This window comes from Theobroma cacao, chromosome 9 (assembly GCF_053813885.1).
Source record: "Theobroma cacao isolate CCN51 chromosome 9, ASM5381388v1, whole genome shotgun sequence".
NCBI classification, from domain to species: Eukaryota; Viridiplantae; Streptophyta; class Magnoliopsida; order Malvales; family Malvaceae; genus Theobroma; species Theobroma cacao.
Genome location: NC_142647.1, coordinates 15,338,174 through 15,357,980, shown reverse-complemented (window position 1 = coordinate 15,357,980; position 19,807 = coordinate 15,338,174). Strand labels below are relative to the sequence as shown.

Here is a 19,807-nt window from a genome sequence, read left to right as displayed (position 1 = left end):
TGTACTAAAGAATAATTTTTTTAAAAATAATTTATGAACATTTTTTAAGTATTATCTATTTTTATTTTTAACAATTTTAAATTAATTTAAGACAACAAAGAATAGAAAATATAATAAGTAAATGAGGTCTAAAGAAATCCTAACTATTTGCTTAGTGGAAAAGCAACAATACTAATTACAATTAAATACCAAGTTTAGTCTTTAGCCACCCTGGCTGAGGTTGGCGGCGGTAAGAATAGAATGTATCAGACCATTTCTTGTTTTTTTGTCCACGGTTGAATCTTACTATGACGTCATCAACATTTTAAACTCCTAAAATAGCTCTCCTAATTACTATAATGACCTTCTGTTCTCTTAAATAGTATAAAAAAGAATATTCCTCAATAAAAGGGCATAAAAAAATAAATTACATGAACATTCAATAAGATTTTACAAAACTCCCATTTTGGTCATTAAACTTTAATTTGTTGCAAAAAAGTCACTAAGTTTTGCATTATACTACCATATCAATTACCTTAACAAATTTTATCCAACCAAGGGATGCAAAAATGACATGGCTGTCACATATTTACCGCATAAATTGCCACATCGATCAAAATCCATGTCATTATTTTCTATTTCACTTCTCCCCTCATCTTTTCCCATTTTTTCCTCCTCACCTACAAGTATATAATTTTAGTTTTTAGATGAAAAAGATACATTAAAAAGCTATGAGTTTTGATTGATATGGCAATTTATGTCATTAGACTATCACTTGGCTGATTGAAGTCTGTTAAGATGTTTTTCGGATTTGATATAATCGACAAATCTAAGTGACTTAATTGGAACAAATTAAAATTCAGTAACCAAAACAAAAATTTTATAAAAATGTTGTAACCATTCTTGTAATTTATCTTAAAAAAAGAGCGTAAATAAAGTTTTATTATTATTTTTTCTCTTAAAAAAAAAGTAAGAGAAAAGGCAACCTCATTACCAACATATTTAATTTTTTTTGCATGATAATTTGAATCATTTAATAAAAAGTAAATTATTCTTCATCTTATAAATTTCATTTTATCTATTTTAGAATTCGAATTTAAGAGCTCTAAAATAGAATATCAAATTATAACCGCTGGATGTCTCATTCAAAGTATAATTATGACATTATATCATTTTTATCAATGAAGTTAATTTTAAGGAGATACAATTCTAAATTTGTGTTGAATTTTTCAGCTGTAAGCTAATTTATAGACGATTATTTGATTATTATTGTAAAATAAAATAGTCTGCGAAATTTAACAGAAAAGAAAAATGAAGTTGTCAAGCTAGTTAGTACGTAAAAGGGGAAAGGAGAAGAGGAGCAGCAGCAAGGGCAAGGCGTAAGCCGACGGAGAAAAGAAGGGCCTAACATCAAGCCCCACCTCAACTTTTTATGTGCAAATTGGCGATGCATGAATCATGGCCGGTGACCGACCCTTTCCTTTTTTTCCACTATCAATCCTAACAAAGCGGAACTCACCTTTCTCTCTCCATCAACCTTAACCATTAAACTTTAGTCTTTCTCGGACCTCCCCTTTCAATTTTTTTTTTTCTAATTATTGTTTTATTCAATCAAATTCTGCACTAACATACAAAATAAAAAAAAAATTCATCTAATTACAAGAGGAAAAAAAAAAAGAAAGAAGAGATATACCCATGTTCTTGCAAAACACAAAGATTCTGAGATCGTCATCGTCGACCACAACAACAAATTCTATCTGTAAAACAATTAAAAAGCCATAAGGAAAGGTAATTACTCTTTTTAATCTTTTTTATACCACTTTCTTTCCATTTTCAATGTTTATTTTTTTTTAATTCAGCTTTCTACTGTTAATTATTGATTATACTTTCCATTGATAACCCATTTTTGTAATAATTATGACTGTGACTGTAACTGTAACTCCTCCCAATTTTATCTAAAGCAAATCACACCCCAAAACTTAAATAAAACAGGTAAAAGGATTATTACGAAAGATCCAAGAAGAAGAAGCAGGAATGCAGCAACAAGTTTTTACCTGTTGATGACAAAAGGAATCAAGTACCAAATCCCATCATCCCAAAATTTTCAACTTTCTTTTTTACTGTGCTTGATTGATCTTTAAATATTTCTACCTGCATTATTAATAATCATGCTCTTTTTTTTTTTGGGTTCTGTATAAATAAGGTTTATTAATTAATTATTAATGAGATTTTACAGTTCATTTTGAGTTTCTTTGGGTGTGGGGTGTGGCCTTTTTTTGTTGCCGTTAGTGATAAGCACGCCTGGCACTCATCATTCCCTCCAACTCCCTACAGCCCTTCCCTTTCTCTCTTTCTCTCTCCAACTTTTCTCTTTCTACAACTCATGCTTTCTCTCTCTCTCTAGAATTTCTATTCCAATTCTCTCTTTTTGTGTTTCGCTTTTTCTTCTTCTTAGCTTTTTGCTCTTAATACACTCTCCTATTATTTTTCTCTATTTTTTCTTCAATTTTTTGGATCTGGGTTCTGCTTTGTTTCCAGATTATCGTCTTCAAACCCAGGTATTTTTTTTATCATATTTTTATTTTATTTTTTTTTGGATTTTTGGTATCTGGGTTATTTTGAATTAATGTTCCATTTGCTAAATTCAAGAAGACATATAGCTTAAAGAATGCCTTTTCTGGATTGTTGAGCTTTGTGAAGTTTGGACATTTTTTTATGTTTGTGGGTTATTTTGTGGTATGCTTTTGTTTTTGGTTGGTGAGGATTTGATCTGATTGGTTAGTGGTGTGTTGGGATTTAAAAGTTTAGCGCATCTTTGATGAATTAACTTCATTTTACTTTCGCCTGATTTTTGCTAAGTAGACCAGTTTTTAAGGGAGCATGATTTTCCTTTGTTTTTGTTCCTCTGATATGAATTTCAACAACATATGGTCTCTTTCTCACCCTCATGACATTGAATTTCGATATGTGGGAAACTTCAAATCTAAAACACAGTGTTAGAATGTTGGATTTCCAATTTAGATAAATCTTTTTTGGTTTTCTCGAAGATGGCACTAGTAGGACATCCAAACGAGTAGTTTGCTTTCATGGGATTAGCTGAAAAGGATAAAGATAAGATAGTGGTCAAGTGGGAACTCTTAGGAACCTAAGCTTGGTCTTAGCTGATCTATTTGGGTGACCTGTATGCAGTTTTAAAATTTTGTCTTTTTGTCGATGGTTTTGTATAGCCAGCTAAAATTTGTTCTACAGTTTGAAATGGGACTAATTTCAAAGAGAGCTGATTAAGAGAAACGGGCATACCTGCTTATTAATCACATGGAAAATGAAAATCAAACTACAATCTCGTCCTTAGCTGGCAAGCACACCTGGAAAGAAGTGAACAATGCAACCAAATAAGAGATGCAGGGGGTCTCTGTTAATGTTGATAAAGTGTTTGATGTGAAAATGCAAAACAATGATAGATTGCTTAGAAGTAAGCATGTGCTTTGTATAGTATAATACAGGAGATTCTTGTACTTAATGAGCAATAAATACAGTTCCAAATTTAAGTGGTTCTCAAATTTTGCTTTGAAAATTATGTTCGAGTCATATGTATCAAGATTGGATGTGGTGAGATATTTTGTTACTAAAATTTTCATTTCCACAATCATCAGGAACGAGGTCTAATCTTGATGTTATTATCTCCTTATATGATTTTTGATTAATAAATTGGATCACCTTTTCAACAGCATATCATAAAAAAGTGTTTTGAGCAAGCATCATTTCTTCTTTTCTTTAGATTCTCTTCCTGCTGTAATTTATATATCTATTTCATACTCACTTAATGGTGCCAATTATGTCTCAGGTTAAATCTATTGTTTCCTCCAGCTTAAGACCTAGAAGATCAAAACAATAAAGCTGCATAAACAGTATGTCCGTTTCCATGAGAGATTTAGATTCAGCTTTCCAGGGAGCTGGGCAAAAAGCGTATCCTTCACTTTTGGAAAGTTTGAGCCACTTTATGGATCATCAGCATGACTATTTACCATTCTTTAGATCGATAGTCTGAAAGTATCATTCTTCCTAGTAAATTTAGGTTGTACACTGAGTCTAGGATGAAAAATTTAGAGAAAGCCAATAACTATCTCATCTACTGCCATTTTAATCTTGGGCATGTCTGGTTATTAGTTGTGCTTCTGCATGAATTATTCTCCTTAACTGTGTGCAGTGGAATTGAAATCTGGCGCATTGAAAACTTCCTCCCTGTTCCTGTTCCAAAGTCATCTTATGGAAAATTTTTCATGGGGGATTCCTATGTTATTTTGAAGGCAAGTTATTTTGTTGGGGGTATCAAATTGTATTTCTTACATGTTGCATGTTTTTGTTGGCACTTGGCACCAAAACTTGGCAGTGAAGATGGTAAAATTTGAAGCTTGTAGACTTAAAAATGTTTCTTTGTATTGTGACTGCTAAAAGGCCATGTTAATGGAGAAAAGAGTCTGTTAGAGGCTTTAATGATAAACTTTGCCAGGTCTTTAGAATTTGGCTGATGCTGTCTTGTCATTTCCGTTGGGGTTATTCATAAATATTGACTACTAATATTTACCAGATTCTACTTCTGGTTTAAGGTTTGCACTTAAGTCTTCATTTTCCAAATATTGTTCTTTAATATACTATTTTTTGGTGCAGACAACTACCTTAAAAAGTGGTGCCTTACGCCATGATATCCACTATTGGCTTGGTAAAAATACAACCCAGGTAAACCTTGTTTCCACAAATTTCTATTTCTTGTTGAACTCTAAGATTCAGCAAGTAATAGATTACATTTTGAACTAAAAAACTTTAGACCGATTTTGTGACCACAACTCGTTTAACATAGGATGAAGCAGGTGCTGCTGCAGTCAAGACTGTTGAACTTGATGCTGCTCTTGGAGGGCGTGCTGTTCAATATCGTGAAGTGCAGGGCCATGAAACTGAGAAGTTTCTTTCCTATTTTAAGCCTTGCATCATACCCCAAGAAGGTGGGGTTGCATCTGGATTCAAACATGTTGAGGAAGAGGAACATAAGACACGTTTGTTTGTGTGTAGAGGAAAACATGTTGTCCATGTAAAAGAGGCAAGTTTTTGGACCTCAGTGATCTTCTTGGACTGATTATTCTCATTCTTGAGCATGATTTAATCCTTTTTCTTTGTGAATTTCATAACATGTGTTGTGGCAGGTTCCTTTTGCTCGATCCTCACTCAACCATGATGACATCTTTATACTGGATACCAAGGCTAAAATTTTTCAATTTAATGGTTCCAATTCATCCATTCAAGAGAGGGCAAAAGCTCTAGAAGTTGTCCAATATATTAAAGATACTTATCATGATGGAAAATGCGAAGTCGCTGCCATTGGTGAGTAAACTAACAGATTGTGATCACAAAGAAAGAAAAGAATAAGATGAATGGAGTGAGAAGTGGATAATTGAATATTTGAATATAAACTAATGATTTCAGTCTAATTACACTATGCAGAAGATGGAAAGTTGATGGCTGATGCTGAAACTGGAGAATTTTGGGGATTCTTTGGTGGCTTTGCTCCACTTCCAAGAAAGACTGCTAGTGAGGAGGACAAGACTGTTGGTTCTCATCCAACCAAGTTACTAAGGTAAAATTTTGTCTTGGGTTTGGTGGTTGTGGTGGTGGTCGATCAATGTTGAGTTGATTACCTCCACAAATGCAATTTTTCTTTCTCTAAATTGACCAATAATTTACCTGAGTGGAAATCAAAAATGCTTTTGCGTTTGGTGAAAGAAATTCTTTTCTTGTACTGTAATTTGTAATTTGAAAAATGTTCTCATTGGGTTGTGATTGCTTTTCAAGTGTTGAGAAGGGGCAGGCGGTGCCTGTTGAGGCTGATTCCCTGACGAGAGAGTTGTTGGAAACAAATAAATGCTATATTTTGGATTGTGGGTTAGAAGTCTTTGTATGGATGGGAAGAAGTACTCCTCTTGATGAAAGAAAGAGTGCAAGTGGAGCAGCTGAGGTAATATCAATTCCTTTCTAATGTGATCTAGATTTATTTTTATATGGATTTCTCATTTACTTCTTTTATCTTTCTTGATGACACTGAACAGGAATTAATCCGTGCTTCTGATCGAGTGAAATCCCACATAATTCGTGTAATTGAGGGATTTGAGACTGTTATGTTTCGGTCGAAGTTTGAGTCCTGGCCTTTGGCCACGAATGTAGCTGTCTCTGAGGATGGCAGAGGCAAAGTTGCTGGTCAGTGACTGAAATATCTTGCAGTACTGTTGTCTTTGCAGGATGAATTGTACTGGCTTGAGATTTTACTGTTTTAGCCATCAAATAATCATCATTGCCATTGTTAACTTGAAAAACTATCATTCATATATAATCAATGGTGTTGCAGCTCTTTTACAACGCCAGGGGGTGAACGTCAAGGGTCTTTTAAAAGCTGCTCCAGTGAAGGAAGAACCTCAACCATATATTGATTGCACAGGAAATTTGCAGGTATATTTGTACTTACTTGTGTATGGCTATTTGTCTGTGTGCTGAATCTTTGTATTTTCTAGATCCCTTATAGCCTTGCTCCCACAGACGGTGGTGGAGCTACAAATTTTGGCTTGGGGGGGGAGGGGGGCAGCTGAGATGAAAGTAATATAGTATTTTAATATAATTAAAGTAAAAGTAAAAATAGAACTGAAAATACTAAATTTGAATTGTAAGGTAAGTACATAGCAAATTATAAATTACTTTTTATGTGTAAAAAGTATTCAAATTTCAAATGTTAGATCATACAATATATTTATATATGTCGTACTACATTTAAAAAGTATTTTATACGAACTCTCAGCAATTATACATACTAGTTTTTAGTTTGGCAGATGATTAAAAATCCCTGTTTTACCTAGATGAAAGGTAAATCCCACTGAACACACTTGTATGCGTGAAACGAAAAGTTGAGGCAAGCAGAGTCAATGGCCAAGCCTCACCCAGCATAATAGAGGAACAGCTTGGGTAGCATCATATACATACATGTAGACACACCCAAAGAAAAATGTGGAAAAGAAAAACTATAGTACCTACAATTATTTTCTGGACAATTACAGTTTTGTTTTTGGCTGCAATGCTCTATGAGTATTTTGGAGATGCATTCAATGGGCAATAATATGTTATCTATGACTGGATTGAGCGGTAATGTTGCTCTTCCTTCCATCCTATGGACATAATATAGATGTAGCATATTTACCATGAGTTTGATACCAGCTGACTGATGACAGTATTGTCCTGGCTGTGCAGGTTTCGCTTGTGAATGGCCAGGAAAAAGTTCTCCTTCCAGCTGCTGATCAGTCAAAATTTTACAGCGGAGACTGCTATATTTTTCAGTATTCCTATCCTGGAGAAGACAAAGAAGAATATCTTATAGGAACATGGTTTGGAAAGCAGAGTGTTGAGGTGATTAAGCATTCTTTAACCTTTTTTTGGTCCCTCAGTTCCCAAAATTGTTGAGTGCCATAATGCTTTCAACATAATTTCTCCAACTATCTTCATGAACTACCATTGAGAATAGGAAATGACTGAACTTTTGCTTTGAGATATATTGGAAGATTACTTTAGAGATCACCATTCTGTTTCGGCTACTGCTTGCCTTATTTCCCTTTACCTGTATTATGACTTTCACCTGTCCATGCCTCTACAGATGATGATGGACCAGAAAAACACTCTTTAGCAATTTAGAATAGTTCTATTTAAAGAATTGAATCCAAGTGCTTATGTATTAGAGTTTTATCAGCTTTAAGGCTCTCTTTATTTTTATATTATTAACACCTCAGATGATATAAACCTGCTGCTTTCCACATTTGAGTACCACGAATTTATGGAAGATGATCGAGCTAGTTCCCTGTTTGGGATTTTAATCATTTGTCTGCACGATTATCTTGAGTCTTATATTTTTAATTATAAATATGTAAAATCATTAGTCTAATATCTGCACATTGGAATATAATCTTTTGCAAGTCAGTTCTTGTCAATTCTGCTGAATAGTATGTGTACTATAGTAAAGGTGGCAATTGGGCTGGTTAGGCTTGGGGTTATGTTGTTTCAGGTATTGACTTTGTGGGTCATTTCAGAATTTAGGCTGACTTTTTAACTCATTAGGTTTGGGTTTACGGGTAGGTTGTGTTGTTTTGTTGGTTAGGTTTTGCCACATTTTCTTTGCTACATAGCAATCGAGTTTTTCTCTATGCCATTTAGATATGTGTTATTTGAATTGACCAGGTTTGGGTGGCTAACTTTTAGAGTAAATTTGGGTTGGGTAGGGTTGGTTTTTTCATATGTTGAACGTTTTCCATCTCTATACTATGGTATTGTGATAAACATCTATTACAACATTTTCCATGCATATGACTGTGATTCATGATGTATTCATGGAGAAACTTGTTTATATTGGCTAAATTTGATCAGTATACTTTCTCTTAAGGGAGAGTCCCTTTATACTTGTAGAACAATCATGAAGAAAAGTTGCTTTAATTGGAATTAGCATTAGAAAAGAAGGTTAACCATTTGTAGTTGTTTATTTGCCTTATGTTCAGCATTCTGCTTGAGCCTTGTGCATGTGAAGTTATTTGTTTCTAACTTTTTGTCTCTCATTGGGTGGTGTTCTTTATAAGCATCTTCTTGTGTGATTCTGTATCAGTATATCATGTATGTAACATGCATGTGCATTTTTTTCCTATACCTATATTATATCTGTGTATACTTGTGTATTTATTGTGCTACCTTTTCTTACAATGCTTGTATTACTGTTCTTATTTTACTAATTATGCAATTTCCCATAACAGGAAGAAAGAGTTTCTGCGGTCTCTTTGGCAAGCAAAATGGTTGAATCGATGAAGTTCCTGGCTGCCCAAGTAATTTTCTTTTGCCTCAGGCACTGTCATTCTATTGCTGAAGCTATGAATTAAATACATTTTTAATTTGCTTCTGATTGTATCTTTTGACTGATTATCAGGCTTGCATCCATGAAGGAAGCGAACCTATTCAATTCTTTTCAATCTTCCAGAGCTTTATTGTGTTCAAGGTTTGAGGAATTTTAATTCATAAACTTTATTTCCTTCAATGGATACTCGTACTTAGATAATGAGGTTTTCTGTAGATGACTGGTTCAATTATGTAAAATTCATCAGGGTGGTCATAGTGATGGATACAAGAATTATATTGCGGAGAAGGAAATCCCAAATGGGACATACACAGAAGATGGTGTTGCACTGTTTCGAGTACAGGGTTCTGGACCTGAAAATATGCAAGCCATACAAGTTGAAGCAGTATGTCCCATGTTTATATCTACTATATTTGTGTCCTCCAGAACTCAGTAACAAGTATGATCCTGATAGAACTAATGTTTTGTGGGAAAAGGTGTAACATTTCATCTTGATTATGGTCTGGTACTCATTTTTGTTGCATTTGAACTTGCACAAGTGACTGGACCATGATCTGCCATTTTCATGTCTTTGATCTATGGCATTCCAATGTGATTTACATGCATAATTCACCTGGGAAAAAAAAAGGCAAAATAATGCGAAGGGTAGATGAGCTAAATTGAGCAAACCATTCCCCAAGTGATTTTATTAGTTGCTGGTGAACTTGAGTACTTGAGGTGAAAAGTAGAAGGAAAAAGCTAGTATGAGTCAGATAGTGATGTGATACTGCTTACGGGTAATGCTATATTAGTCTGCTAAAGTTTAGCTTAAAAAGAGTTGAACTCCACCAAAAAACTTTGTTGCTTGCAAATAAGGTTACAGTTGTTTTTGATGAATGTTGTGTAATACTCAATCTTTTCCTTGGACCTCCCTTAGGGTTTTCACACTCGTTTAACTTAAACATGAGACTACCATAGAAGTCCTTGAATTAACCTTAGCCTTTCCTTGGGGATCAAATCCTATTTGTTTTACTGGTTGCATCTATAATTTTAATTATGAATTCAATTTGTTCTGGAGTACATTTATTTTGTGTACAGGTTGGAACTTAAGCTCTCTTCACTTTGTTTTTATTTAACTCCTATCAGGTCGGATCATCTTTGAACTCATCCTACTGTTACATATTACATAGTGCTTCCACTGTCTTTACATGGGCTGGAAACTTAACTTCTCCAGATGATCAGGAGCTTGTTGAGAGACAGCTAGATCTCATAAAGGTTTGATGTTATTTTTAAGCAACTTCCTTCTCAGAACTTGATTTAGGCTTGACAGAATAGTATGGCTAAGTATGTTGGTTGCATTTATTTGTATTGAATATTGTGAATCACTTTAGATTTAGTTATTTGAGTTTTCAGTTTGGATCTTTAAGTTTCTATTCATGTTTATGTCTAATTGGTTGGTGCTCCCTTTTTTTTTTGTTTACAATTCCCTTTTGATGATCTCCAGCCTAATTTACAATCCAAGCCACAAAAGGAAGGATCAGAATCTGAACTGTTTTGGGAGTTGCTGGGAGGAAAATCTGAATACCCAAGCCAAAAGATTTCAAGGGAACCCGAAGGTGATCCTCACCTATTCTCTTGCACATTTGCAAAAGGTATTGATAACTCTCCCTGGTGTTTATAAAGCTTATTTCTGGTCTCTTGATTCTAGAAATGTAAAATGTTAATTTGTAATTGTAAATTTCTAATTACTTTTCTTTGTTCATTTCCATGGTTATTTGCAAACTGCAACCCCGATTGCAGGGAATCTGAAGGTGTGTATCTATCTTTCAGCTACTTTCCAATCCCATAGTATAGACAATGGCTGATGTGGTTTGAATTTTTAATTTCATGTATGTTGATTCTGGTAATGTAACCATTTTATCAAATCTCTTTGTTACTTATATGTTCCATCTATTTACAAGTCATGCTAGCACAGCTCATTCTTGTTAAGCGCACTTATTCTTATTATATTGCAGCATTATTTAATATACTGCTGCTTTGAATTTATTGACATTATACTGCAGGAAAACTTCTAATATAAGAAAAAAACATTATTGTACCTGCTTGTTGTTTATCTGTACCGTGGTTTTGAACTGAAGTTTCATTGCAGGTGATGGAGATATATAACTTCACCCAGGATGATTTAATGACTGAAGATATATTCATTCTAGATTGTCACTCAGATATCTTTGTCTGGGTTGGGCAACAGGTTGATATCAAGACTAAATTGCAGGCCCTAACTATTGGTGAGGTAAGATCAACTGGTTGCATGGAAGGTGAAAACTATAGTTGCACTCTCCTTTTCAAGGATATTATTTTTACTCTCATAGACAAATCATGGATGATGAGTGCCACTGCATTTCTTTAAGTCATACAACTCCTCCCCTGTAATTAGAAGGAAAAATACATGCTAAGACTTGGTAATAGTTTCTGGTGTGTTTTGCTAGGTGTGTTCTTACCTTTCCTTCTCTTGTTGCGCAGAAATTTCTTGAGCAGGATTTTCTCTTAGAAAATTTGTCCCGTGAAACTCCAATATACATAGTCATGGAAGGGAGTGAGCCTCCCTTCTTCACACGTTTGTTCACATGGGACTCTGCAAAGTTTACAGTGAGTGTCTTTGCTTGCATGCATAGTCATCATGGTTGTTTTATCTTTGCAGGGCTCTTAGTGTTTTTATTTGCATGCAGATGCACGGAAACTCATTTCAAAGGAAACTTACCATAGTGAAAAATGGGGGTACACCAGTTATGGATGTAAGACTTCTTTTTACTCTTTTCAGATTAGTTGAATTTTCTCTGCTTTTGATATTGATCGATCACTATCCAAGCCCTAAGCTGTACATATGCTGCATCATTACTTCTTGGCTATTGATATTGAATGTATTTTGCCTTAAGTCTGACATATGATAATTTTCAACATGGAAAGGAACTCTTGGTTACATGTTATGTCTGCCAAAGAACTACACCTCTTTACTTTAGAAGGAACGGTTCTCTTTGGACTTTTCTCACTTGAGATGACTGCTTATGTTCTATTAACCGTGCATCACCTTGGTCATAGAGCTATAATCAGAGAGACTTGGAACATTTGTCAAGAATTGGAAGTTACGAGGAGTCTTTCTTTAAATTATGCTCTGTAAAACAATAACAGTCCATAACATGGCATGTTCAGAAAGAATAAATATTGCAAGATCACCACTAAATAGGTCTATCTGTCATATGTTTGGCACATGTTTGATGTTCTTTTTATTATTCTTTTATAAAAACAATGCAGATACTTCTTTCTTGATAATATTCCTTCTTCCCACTTTCATTTCCAAAGGATAAGAGAGGGGTGGTCAGGTTAGTTGTCTTGCATGTGGAAGTTAAAATGCTGATATTGGGGGTTCACAAGAGTAGTAGCTTCTAGAAATTATTACTTCTAATTGCCTTCTCGACATTTTCTGCTATGTAATAGCTGTAGCTGTGGTAAATATACTGGCAATGCTATATGCACTCTTCTACACTTCTCTCTCTTTCTCTGCTTCAGATTGACCAAATCATTGTTTTAACTGTATTTTGTTAGGTAGTGAGAGTGCCAATAATACTAAGCAACTATATTCCCTTCGTTTATAAGCAACCATGAAAGCGAACTTTGTACTTTGGGTTTTGTAGAGGAATTTCTTTTTCTCATTGTAGGATGTATGCAATGGTAAGGAGAAGGGATTTGGTGTTTTTGCAACTTTGCAACAGTTGCTACATTTAAAAAGAGTTAAAAAGGGAGAAGGGGGTGTGAGGAAAAGGAGAAAAGAGCTCTTTCCTCTGACATGCTAGAAAAGTAGTGGTGGGATATGGAGATTAACCATAAGTGGTCATACTTGCCAGTATAACAACTGCTTATTGCCATCCTGCATCTCAGGCTTAGATCAAAGTTTTCATTCTAAATTAATAGCCAATCGCATGGACATGATATCTGGATAACTCAGGCTGATTTGTGTTTACAAAGAAATGAGTGCAATCAGTATTGGTAGTATTTAGTAAACAATGTGAGGAGTGTGCTTGTTTATACGTAGGAGTGCAGGAAACAAGGCTTTTCCTGTTAGGAAAGACAATAGTAGAAATGATAGTAATTGAAACAGATTCAGTAAATACTCGTGTCCAAATGCAGCATGAACATTAATTGAAGAATAAAGATCTATATTTGAAAGTGATTATTCTGCTATGTGGTGGTGGTGGTGGCATCATGAGCAGATAGGATAAATTTCCAATATTTTACCAGATACGTTTTTCCATCACTGTTTTTTTGCAGCATTGTATCATTAACCTAGATATACAAATATCTGAGTGCAAAATGAGAGACCAGTACAATGAAGCTTTCGTTGTAAGTAGCGTGGACAGATATGGTGAGATTTTGGTGGGATTTGTGTAGCTTATGGTCCCCTCGAGTTTTTGCTTCATTCATCACTGTACAATAGAGTGCAATAGATATGTCTGAAACTATGTCTTTATAATCATTAGAGAGGGTCAGGCACTTACTCAAACCAAAATATAGTCAGTAGAAAGAAAAAAGAAACATAGAATCTAAGAGGTATCTGGTAGTGATTCTTAAAATTCCTTTCATCTCAAAATTTGGATGATTCTCTATAGTTTCTTTTTTAGTTTGGTGTTTGGCTTTCTGATGTGAAAAATGCTTTCATTTGAATGTCATGAAGTTTAATTGAACAGAAAGTTGAAGGTGTTAATGATTGGTGCATATCCTTATATCCTTAAAAATTAGAAGCGAGAATGACGGAAATCGAATAACTATTGGTTTGATTCATATGATGCTTTTACACTCATTGATCTTATTTTGCGTTTAGTGGTGATAGAAGGTTAAATATACTCTGAAGCAAAAAAAGGTTCAACATTCACTATTAATGAGGGTGCATATGAGTCAGAAATTTGGGTCAGGATTTTAATGAACAAGACATTGAATTGAAAGGGATGAGTAAGTGGAATAGTTGTTCAATGTTTTTTTTTTATTTAAAAAGAAGTTGTTAGAGAGTTTTAGTAGACCCCTAATTTTGAACACAACTCGTTAACACGACAAGGAGTTCATCGGGTTTGGGTTTTAAATGATAATGTTCATATTATAATTGTGTCAACCTGTTTATGCCATGAAAATTTGTGTCTAATGAAGGTTGACCCCCCTAACCCATTTAGGTACATTTAAATAATAGTATTGATAGGTCAATCACATAACATTTCTAACTTGTTTAAACCTATTTATTGAATTATTAATTAAAGTACATAAAATAACTTATTATTTGTGTTTAAACAAGTTACTGGTGCTAAATAAGTTAATTATTTTGTGTCTAAACAAATTAATCAAATTATATAAACGTGTCATCTGTGTCATGTCATATAACTCATGTAATAAATGTGTTGTGTTCATGTCAAGGCCCTTGACATGATTAATTAATCATGTCATGTTCTTGTTGACTTATTTATCTGTTATATCTTATCTTGACACGACAAAATTACAACCCTCTAACATGAATTGCCAGCCTTAGGTTTTAGTTTTTAGCCTGGGAGGGAAACATAAGCAGTTCTTAGTCCTCACAACCAAACCTAGTCTGAAATTGGTTTGTCAGTTTAGAGGTATACTGATGTTAAACTCGTACACAAATCTATTTGTCAAAGCTTGATTTTCAACCACATTTTTCTTTGAACCCTGTTTATGGTGTTGGAACCTTAAAATACTTTGTTTTACTTGACACTAGTTAATTCATGAGTGCTATGTGCAGATTTGTTTGACCTATTTTAAAAAATAATAAATAATTAATAGATCCATAAAACTAATTAGATATTTTATCATATTTTTTTGCAATGATTATTATTTTATATACTGGCAATGGACTTTTTAAACTCCACAAGCGGGTTAAATGGTTGTCATATATCTATTTAATAATTAATTAATTTATTAATTATAATAAATATACCTAATGGGACGTGTCAACACTCTAAACCCATTTGTGGAGCTTAAAAACGCCATCGCTTGTGTGTAGGATAATTTTTGTTTTTTACAAAGATAATAATAGTTTCATTAATTTAGAAAATCTAATCATTCTCTCAAATAAAAAAATTAATGGTTATTTTGATGTAACATTTTGTTTTCTATAAGTTTAGTTAAACATTGAACAAATGGGTGGGTTCAAATTCTTTTGGGGGTTCAAACAAAATAAATGACCAAACTAGAAGCTACCCATGGATAAGCTACACTCATGTATGTGTGTTTAACTTTTTTGTTCTTGTCAATACTTCAACTGTCCTATTGAGTGTTAATTCTCTGATTTAACATCTGATTGCATGGTCAGAAACCTAAGCGAAGAACACCTGTTTCATATGGAGGAAGGTCTAGTGTGCCAGACAAATCACAACGTTCCAGAAGTATGTCCTTCAGCCCTGACCGAGTTCGAGTGAGGGGCAGGTCTCCTGCTTTCAATGCACTAGCAGCTACATTTGAGAACCCTAATGCTAGAAACCTTTCTACTCCACCACCAATGGTTAGAAAACTCTACCCAAAATCTGTGACCCCAGATTCTGGGAAACTGGCATCGAAGTCTGCTGCTATAGCAGCTCTTACTGCAAGTTTCGAACAACCCCCATCAGCTCGAGAGACTATCATACCTAGATCTGTGAAAGGTATGCATTTTTTATTATTTGAGTTTTGAGATAAATTTCTGTATTTTTTATTTGTTATCAAAATTGAAATATGTATCCCTCATGGTGAAGTGAGCCCACCTGCACCGAAATCAACACCAGAGCCTAACCTTAAGGAGAACTCTATGAGCAGCAGACTAGAATCCCTGACTATACAAGAAGATGTGAAAGAGGGTGAGGCTGAAGATGAGGAAGGCCTTCCAGTATACCCTTATGAACGTCTTAAAGTAACATCAACAGATCCTGTTTCCGAAATAGACGTGACCAAGCGAGAGGTATAATTTTAAGATGGGTGTTGTATTAGTTAAAGCTTATTAGGTTTTTTGTAGGTTTATATGATGATTGCTTCTCTGAGATTTTTATGTTTGTCACATGTAGACTTACCTGTCATCCGAGGAGTTCAAGGAGAAGTTTGGGATGACGAAAGATGCCTTCTATAAGTTGCCGAAGTGGAAACAGAACAAGCTTAAAATGGCTCTTCAACTGTTCTAAGTCTCCATGACGGATCTGCCTTTTCTTTAGACCCCTGCAAATGAGGCTGCAGGTGGATGAAGACTTGCTTGCAAATCTGTACACATTCTTTCCATCAGCAAGTTTGCTTTTCTTAAATTACACTTTGTGAATAATTCTAACTGCACTTATTTCTTTCGGCTGCAGTGGGAGAACTCGTTTTCTCAGGAGTGTAAGGGACAGCGTCAGTGCATTTTTAGCTGCTTCTGCTCCCAAGAAGCTTGTTTATTCATTGATAGACAAATATCTGGATTTCAACCAATTTTTTCTCATCTGGTTGTTTGAATGTCTAGCAATTCTTCCTTTTTCCCTCCTATTTTTGGTTGAGTTAGCTAATTGGTATTCTTTTATGGTCACAGGTTTGTTGTGAGGTTGCATTTTTGTTTTTGGTTTTCAAATCTTTGTTTAAAAAATTGATTTAAATAGAGCAATATTAGGGGCTTGCAAATGCAGACGATTTAGGTTGTATTGTACAACCGAGGATGAAAAGTGTGTACAGCAGAGTGTAATATCTAGTTCACTCTTCATTTGTTTTTGGTAATAAAAGTGTGATTTATTTTTTAATTTAGCCTTTAGGAGTCTTTTACATGTCTCATCTTTTTTCTTTAAAAGAGCCTAGGCGCTTTAAGATTTGTTTGAACAAGGTAATTTGCGACTGTGGGAAACATTTGTTTCTAAAATGTTTTGACTTTATATTGTTTTCGTTTAACATTTTGCTCTGTATATTAACTATTAAGCCCCAAAGAATTAACTTATTTTTTAAAGAAAAAGGATAGACATTGAGTTTTGTGAATTGTTGTTAAACTTATTGTTCCCTGCCTTGGCCATTTTGGGATCGGTCGTGTGCTTCAGCCGAGGCTTACAAACGGTAACATTCTGCATTTATACACCTGAAGGTAAGAAATCATATTGCAAGAATCCGTACATAAAAAGCTTCAAAAGAAGAAGTAGTCTTTGTATATTGATTCCAAAGGATCATCCATGCAAAAGATCATTCGTCTTCTTACTGGAAAGGGTTTTAATGGCCTTGGCTCTTAAGGTTTGCAACTTTGTCACTGCTGCTCTTAGTCTTACATTTTCTTCTATGCTTACACAAAACTACAGATTGAAAGGGTAAAGAATGGGAAAAAGACTACAATCATAACTATATCCCTTCAAGACATCATCCCCTGAATTCTTTATACATCATATGAAATTTCAGTTGAGAAAGTGTATAAGAATGAAGACTGCAATCATAGCTATTCCCATCCAAACTAATGTCAATCATCTACATCAAAATCGGGCTCAACTGACTGCTCAAACTCAGCATCCATAATCACACCATCCATAACATGCACAACATGCTTCCCTCTCCTTATATCAACCCTCTCTGACTTCACTCCATTCACCATCAGCACTCCTCCTACATCCTTTGATACGAACAATGTGAACCCGGACAAGGAATCATAAGACACCTCTCCACCAGCAGGCACCGTAGCTGAATCCAGAATGCGAGGAATAGCTGAGAAACCTAACACACGAGAGATCACTGCGTATGCATCATTCATCTTTTCTCCAACCAAACTCTCATTCTTGCGTAACCTTAGATCGCGCGTAAAAGCTGTTTCGGAAGGGATAAAAACAGTGAAAGCAAGATCTTGGGGTAACATCTGAATCATCATGTTCCCAAATGTAGAGAGTGGCTTGTCATTATCAGAGACTTTAAGGATGCTTAGGTTCTTGTACAAGGGCATTGCTGCATTGCCTAGTGCTGCATCCGGAACGTTAAGCATTGAAATGATCACCACCAAGAAACAGCAAAGGGACACCACCAAGAGTACAAAAGCAATTGAGTTTTTGAAAAGGTAACCTCTCCTCATCTCCTTCTGCTGATTATTCATGACTTGCACTCAATTCTTCCCCGTGAGAAGCGAAATCCGCCTGATTTTGACTGTCTTCCTCAAAATTCTCCTGGAATCTATTTACCTGATTGCCAAATGAATCAAACTGGGAGCAGGTAGCACAAAAGAATCAAACGGATTTGAAACAATAAAAAGAAGAATTAAAAATCAATGTATTATTATACTAAAAATGATTTCCTATAAAAACAATAATTCCTTGCTATTTTATTTTATTTTTGAAAAATGATTCTCAGAAGAAAAGAAAGAAAGAAAAAAGTAAACACCCATCAGATGAGCAAGGAGAGTTCCTTTTGTCATCAGATTTAGACCAAAAAATCGTATTCGATCCCACGTCACAAGAGAAATGGAAACACAGATACTGAGCAAAAACAAAAAAGATGGAAACACAGGTCAAAAGACAGATTCTGAAATCAAATTGCAAGAGAAAAAGGATACCTGGTTGACTGCATGCAGATATAGCAATGAAGAATCAACAAGAACGAAACCTTCCGAGGGTCGCCAGCTCCGGTTTCCAACTTTTAGGGGTGGGTTTGGCTGAGCCTGAGCTGCTGGCGATGAACGAGTCTCAACTCTGGAGCGCACTTCTTGAATAACGAGAGTTTTTTCCTTTAGCTTTTCCATTTTTCAGTTAAAAATGCACTTGTCACTGTTTAGCCTCAATTATAACAAAACTAGTGCGATGCCACTTTACGATGCAAGTTGTTTATTGGCATTATGCATGAAAACTATTCAATTATTTAAAAGATCTGATTAAATTATATAATTAGATTTATACTCTATAAAAAGTAAGAATTTTATTTTTTATAATAATTTGAATAAATTAAATATTATATTTGATCAATTTATTAATTTTAATACGATTAAATTTAATTGTTAAGTAGGTTAAATTTTTACTAAATTGATATGACATTTTTTGTTGACACGAAATTAATTACGTGCTAATGTGACACAAATGCTGACGTGGTGGAAAGTGGACATGGCAAAAACTTGATAATGTGAAATGAACAATCATCCGTTGTAATTATTTGGATTGACGATACCTCATTTGAAGTAGAAGTGTAACATCCTCAAGATCGAGCATCCTGCAATGTTTGGGCTAAAACCTGACCCCAACAATGAAAAAGACACAATTTTTAACTAAATACTACTATACTTAATAATAATTAATTCAATAATGAAAGAAAATAGGTAAAACTAGCCGAAGAAGAAGCAACACCCTGCCTTAGAACTGCCCACTTTATTTGTTCTTTGATTGCAATGCCTAAACAAACAATAGCACAGATATCAGTGCCTTCGAATCGAAAGCTTGGTTGGGATAGAGCAGAAGAAGAAAAGGTAGTAGAAGATCAGAACATAAACTTGCTTTAAGATTGCTAATGAATCAGATTCTTTGCAAAAGAAAAACAAAGAAAGGCAAAGGATTGGGTTTGGTTGAGTTGTCTGAAAAGGAACAAAGTGACTCAATTAAGTATAGACTAGAGAGACAGAACTAGCTAGCCGGTTTGCTGGTATGGTTTATGGCAACTTTTCTCTAGGATTAATCAAGCGGGATTCTTTTTCCTTTTGATCTTAAGATTATGGCACTGTGATTCAGTGATTAATAGTTTTTTTTTTGTCTACACTGTATAGTAATTAACATTTACTAGATTCCATTAGCATAACCACATTACATCAACACATAGTCAACATTATGTCAACTTAGTGAAAATATCATAACAGCATACTTTTTTTTAAGTAAAATACCTTCACCACTTTAAATTTTGACCATAATTCCACTCGAATTCATTAGTATTGAAAAT

At 34.5% G+C, this 19,807-nt stretch overlaps 2 protein-coding genes across 7 annotated transcripts; one reads left to right on the top strand and one right to left on the bottom strand.

The window, feature by feature from the left end:
- Positions 1-1,612: 1,612 nt before the first annotated feature.
- VLN5 (actin filament bundling protein P-115-ABP protein) lies at positions 1,613-16,675 on the top strand. 3 transcript variants are annotated; one of them, XM_018127899.2, is made up of 24 exons: positions 1,613-1,767; positions 3,824-3,945; positions 4,187-4,286; positions 4,648-4,716; positions 4,838-5,074; positions 5,178-5,355; positions 5,476-5,608; positions 5,824-5,986; positions 6,078-6,225; positions 6,374-6,474; positions 7,264-7,419; positions 8,805-8,873; positions 8,975-9,043; positions 9,150-9,287; positions 10,028-10,156; positions 10,386-10,533; positions 10,682-10,692; positions 11,031-11,171; positions 11,402-11,527; positions 11,608-11,673; positions 15,252-15,579; positions 15,670-15,872; positions 15,976-16,167; positions 16,255-16,675. In XM_018127899.2, the coding sequence occupies exons 2-23, from the start codon at positions 3,890-3,892 to the stop codon at positions 16,087-16,089; spliced, it is 2,883 nt and encodes a 960-aa protein (XP_017983388.2). In that variant the 5' UTR covers positions 1,613-1,767; positions 3,824-3,889; the 3' UTR covers positions 16,090-16,167; positions 16,255-16,675. The 3 variants fall into 3 exon arrangements, with proteins under 3 accessions (XP_017983388.2, XP_017983389.2, XP_007014317.3); XM_018127900.2 differs by lacking the exon at positions 1,613-1,767 and adding an exon at positions 2,209-2,537 and having other exon boundaries at positions 15,976-16,141; XM_007014255.3 differs by lacking the exon at positions 1,613-1,767 and adding an exon at positions 2,209-2,537.
- Positions 16,676-17,041: 366 nt separating this feature from the next.
- On the bottom strand, positions 17,042-18,647 carry LOC18589333 (Fasciclin-like arabinogalactan family protein). 4 transcript variants are annotated; one of them, XM_018126668.2, is made up of 3 exons: positions 18,444-18,647; positions 17,957-18,093; positions 17,042-17,857 (listed from the first exon to the last, which is right to left on the bottom strand). In XM_018126668.2, exons 2-3 carry the CDS (start codon positions 17,985-17,987, stop codon positions 17,367-17,369), a joined length of 522 nt encoding a protein of 173 aa, XP_017982157.2. In that variant the 5' UTR covers positions 17,988-18,093; positions 18,444-18,647; the 3' UTR covers positions 17,042-17,366. The 4 variants fall into 4 exon arrangements, with proteins under 4 accessions (XP_017982157.2, XP_007014314.3, XP_007014313.3 ...); XM_007014252.3 differs by having other exon boundaries at positions 17,042-18,093; positions 18,444-18,646; XM_007014251.3 differs by having other exon boundaries at positions 17,042-18,072; positions 18,444-18,646.
- Between the last annotated feature and the right edge of the window lie 1,160 nt (positions 18,648-19,807).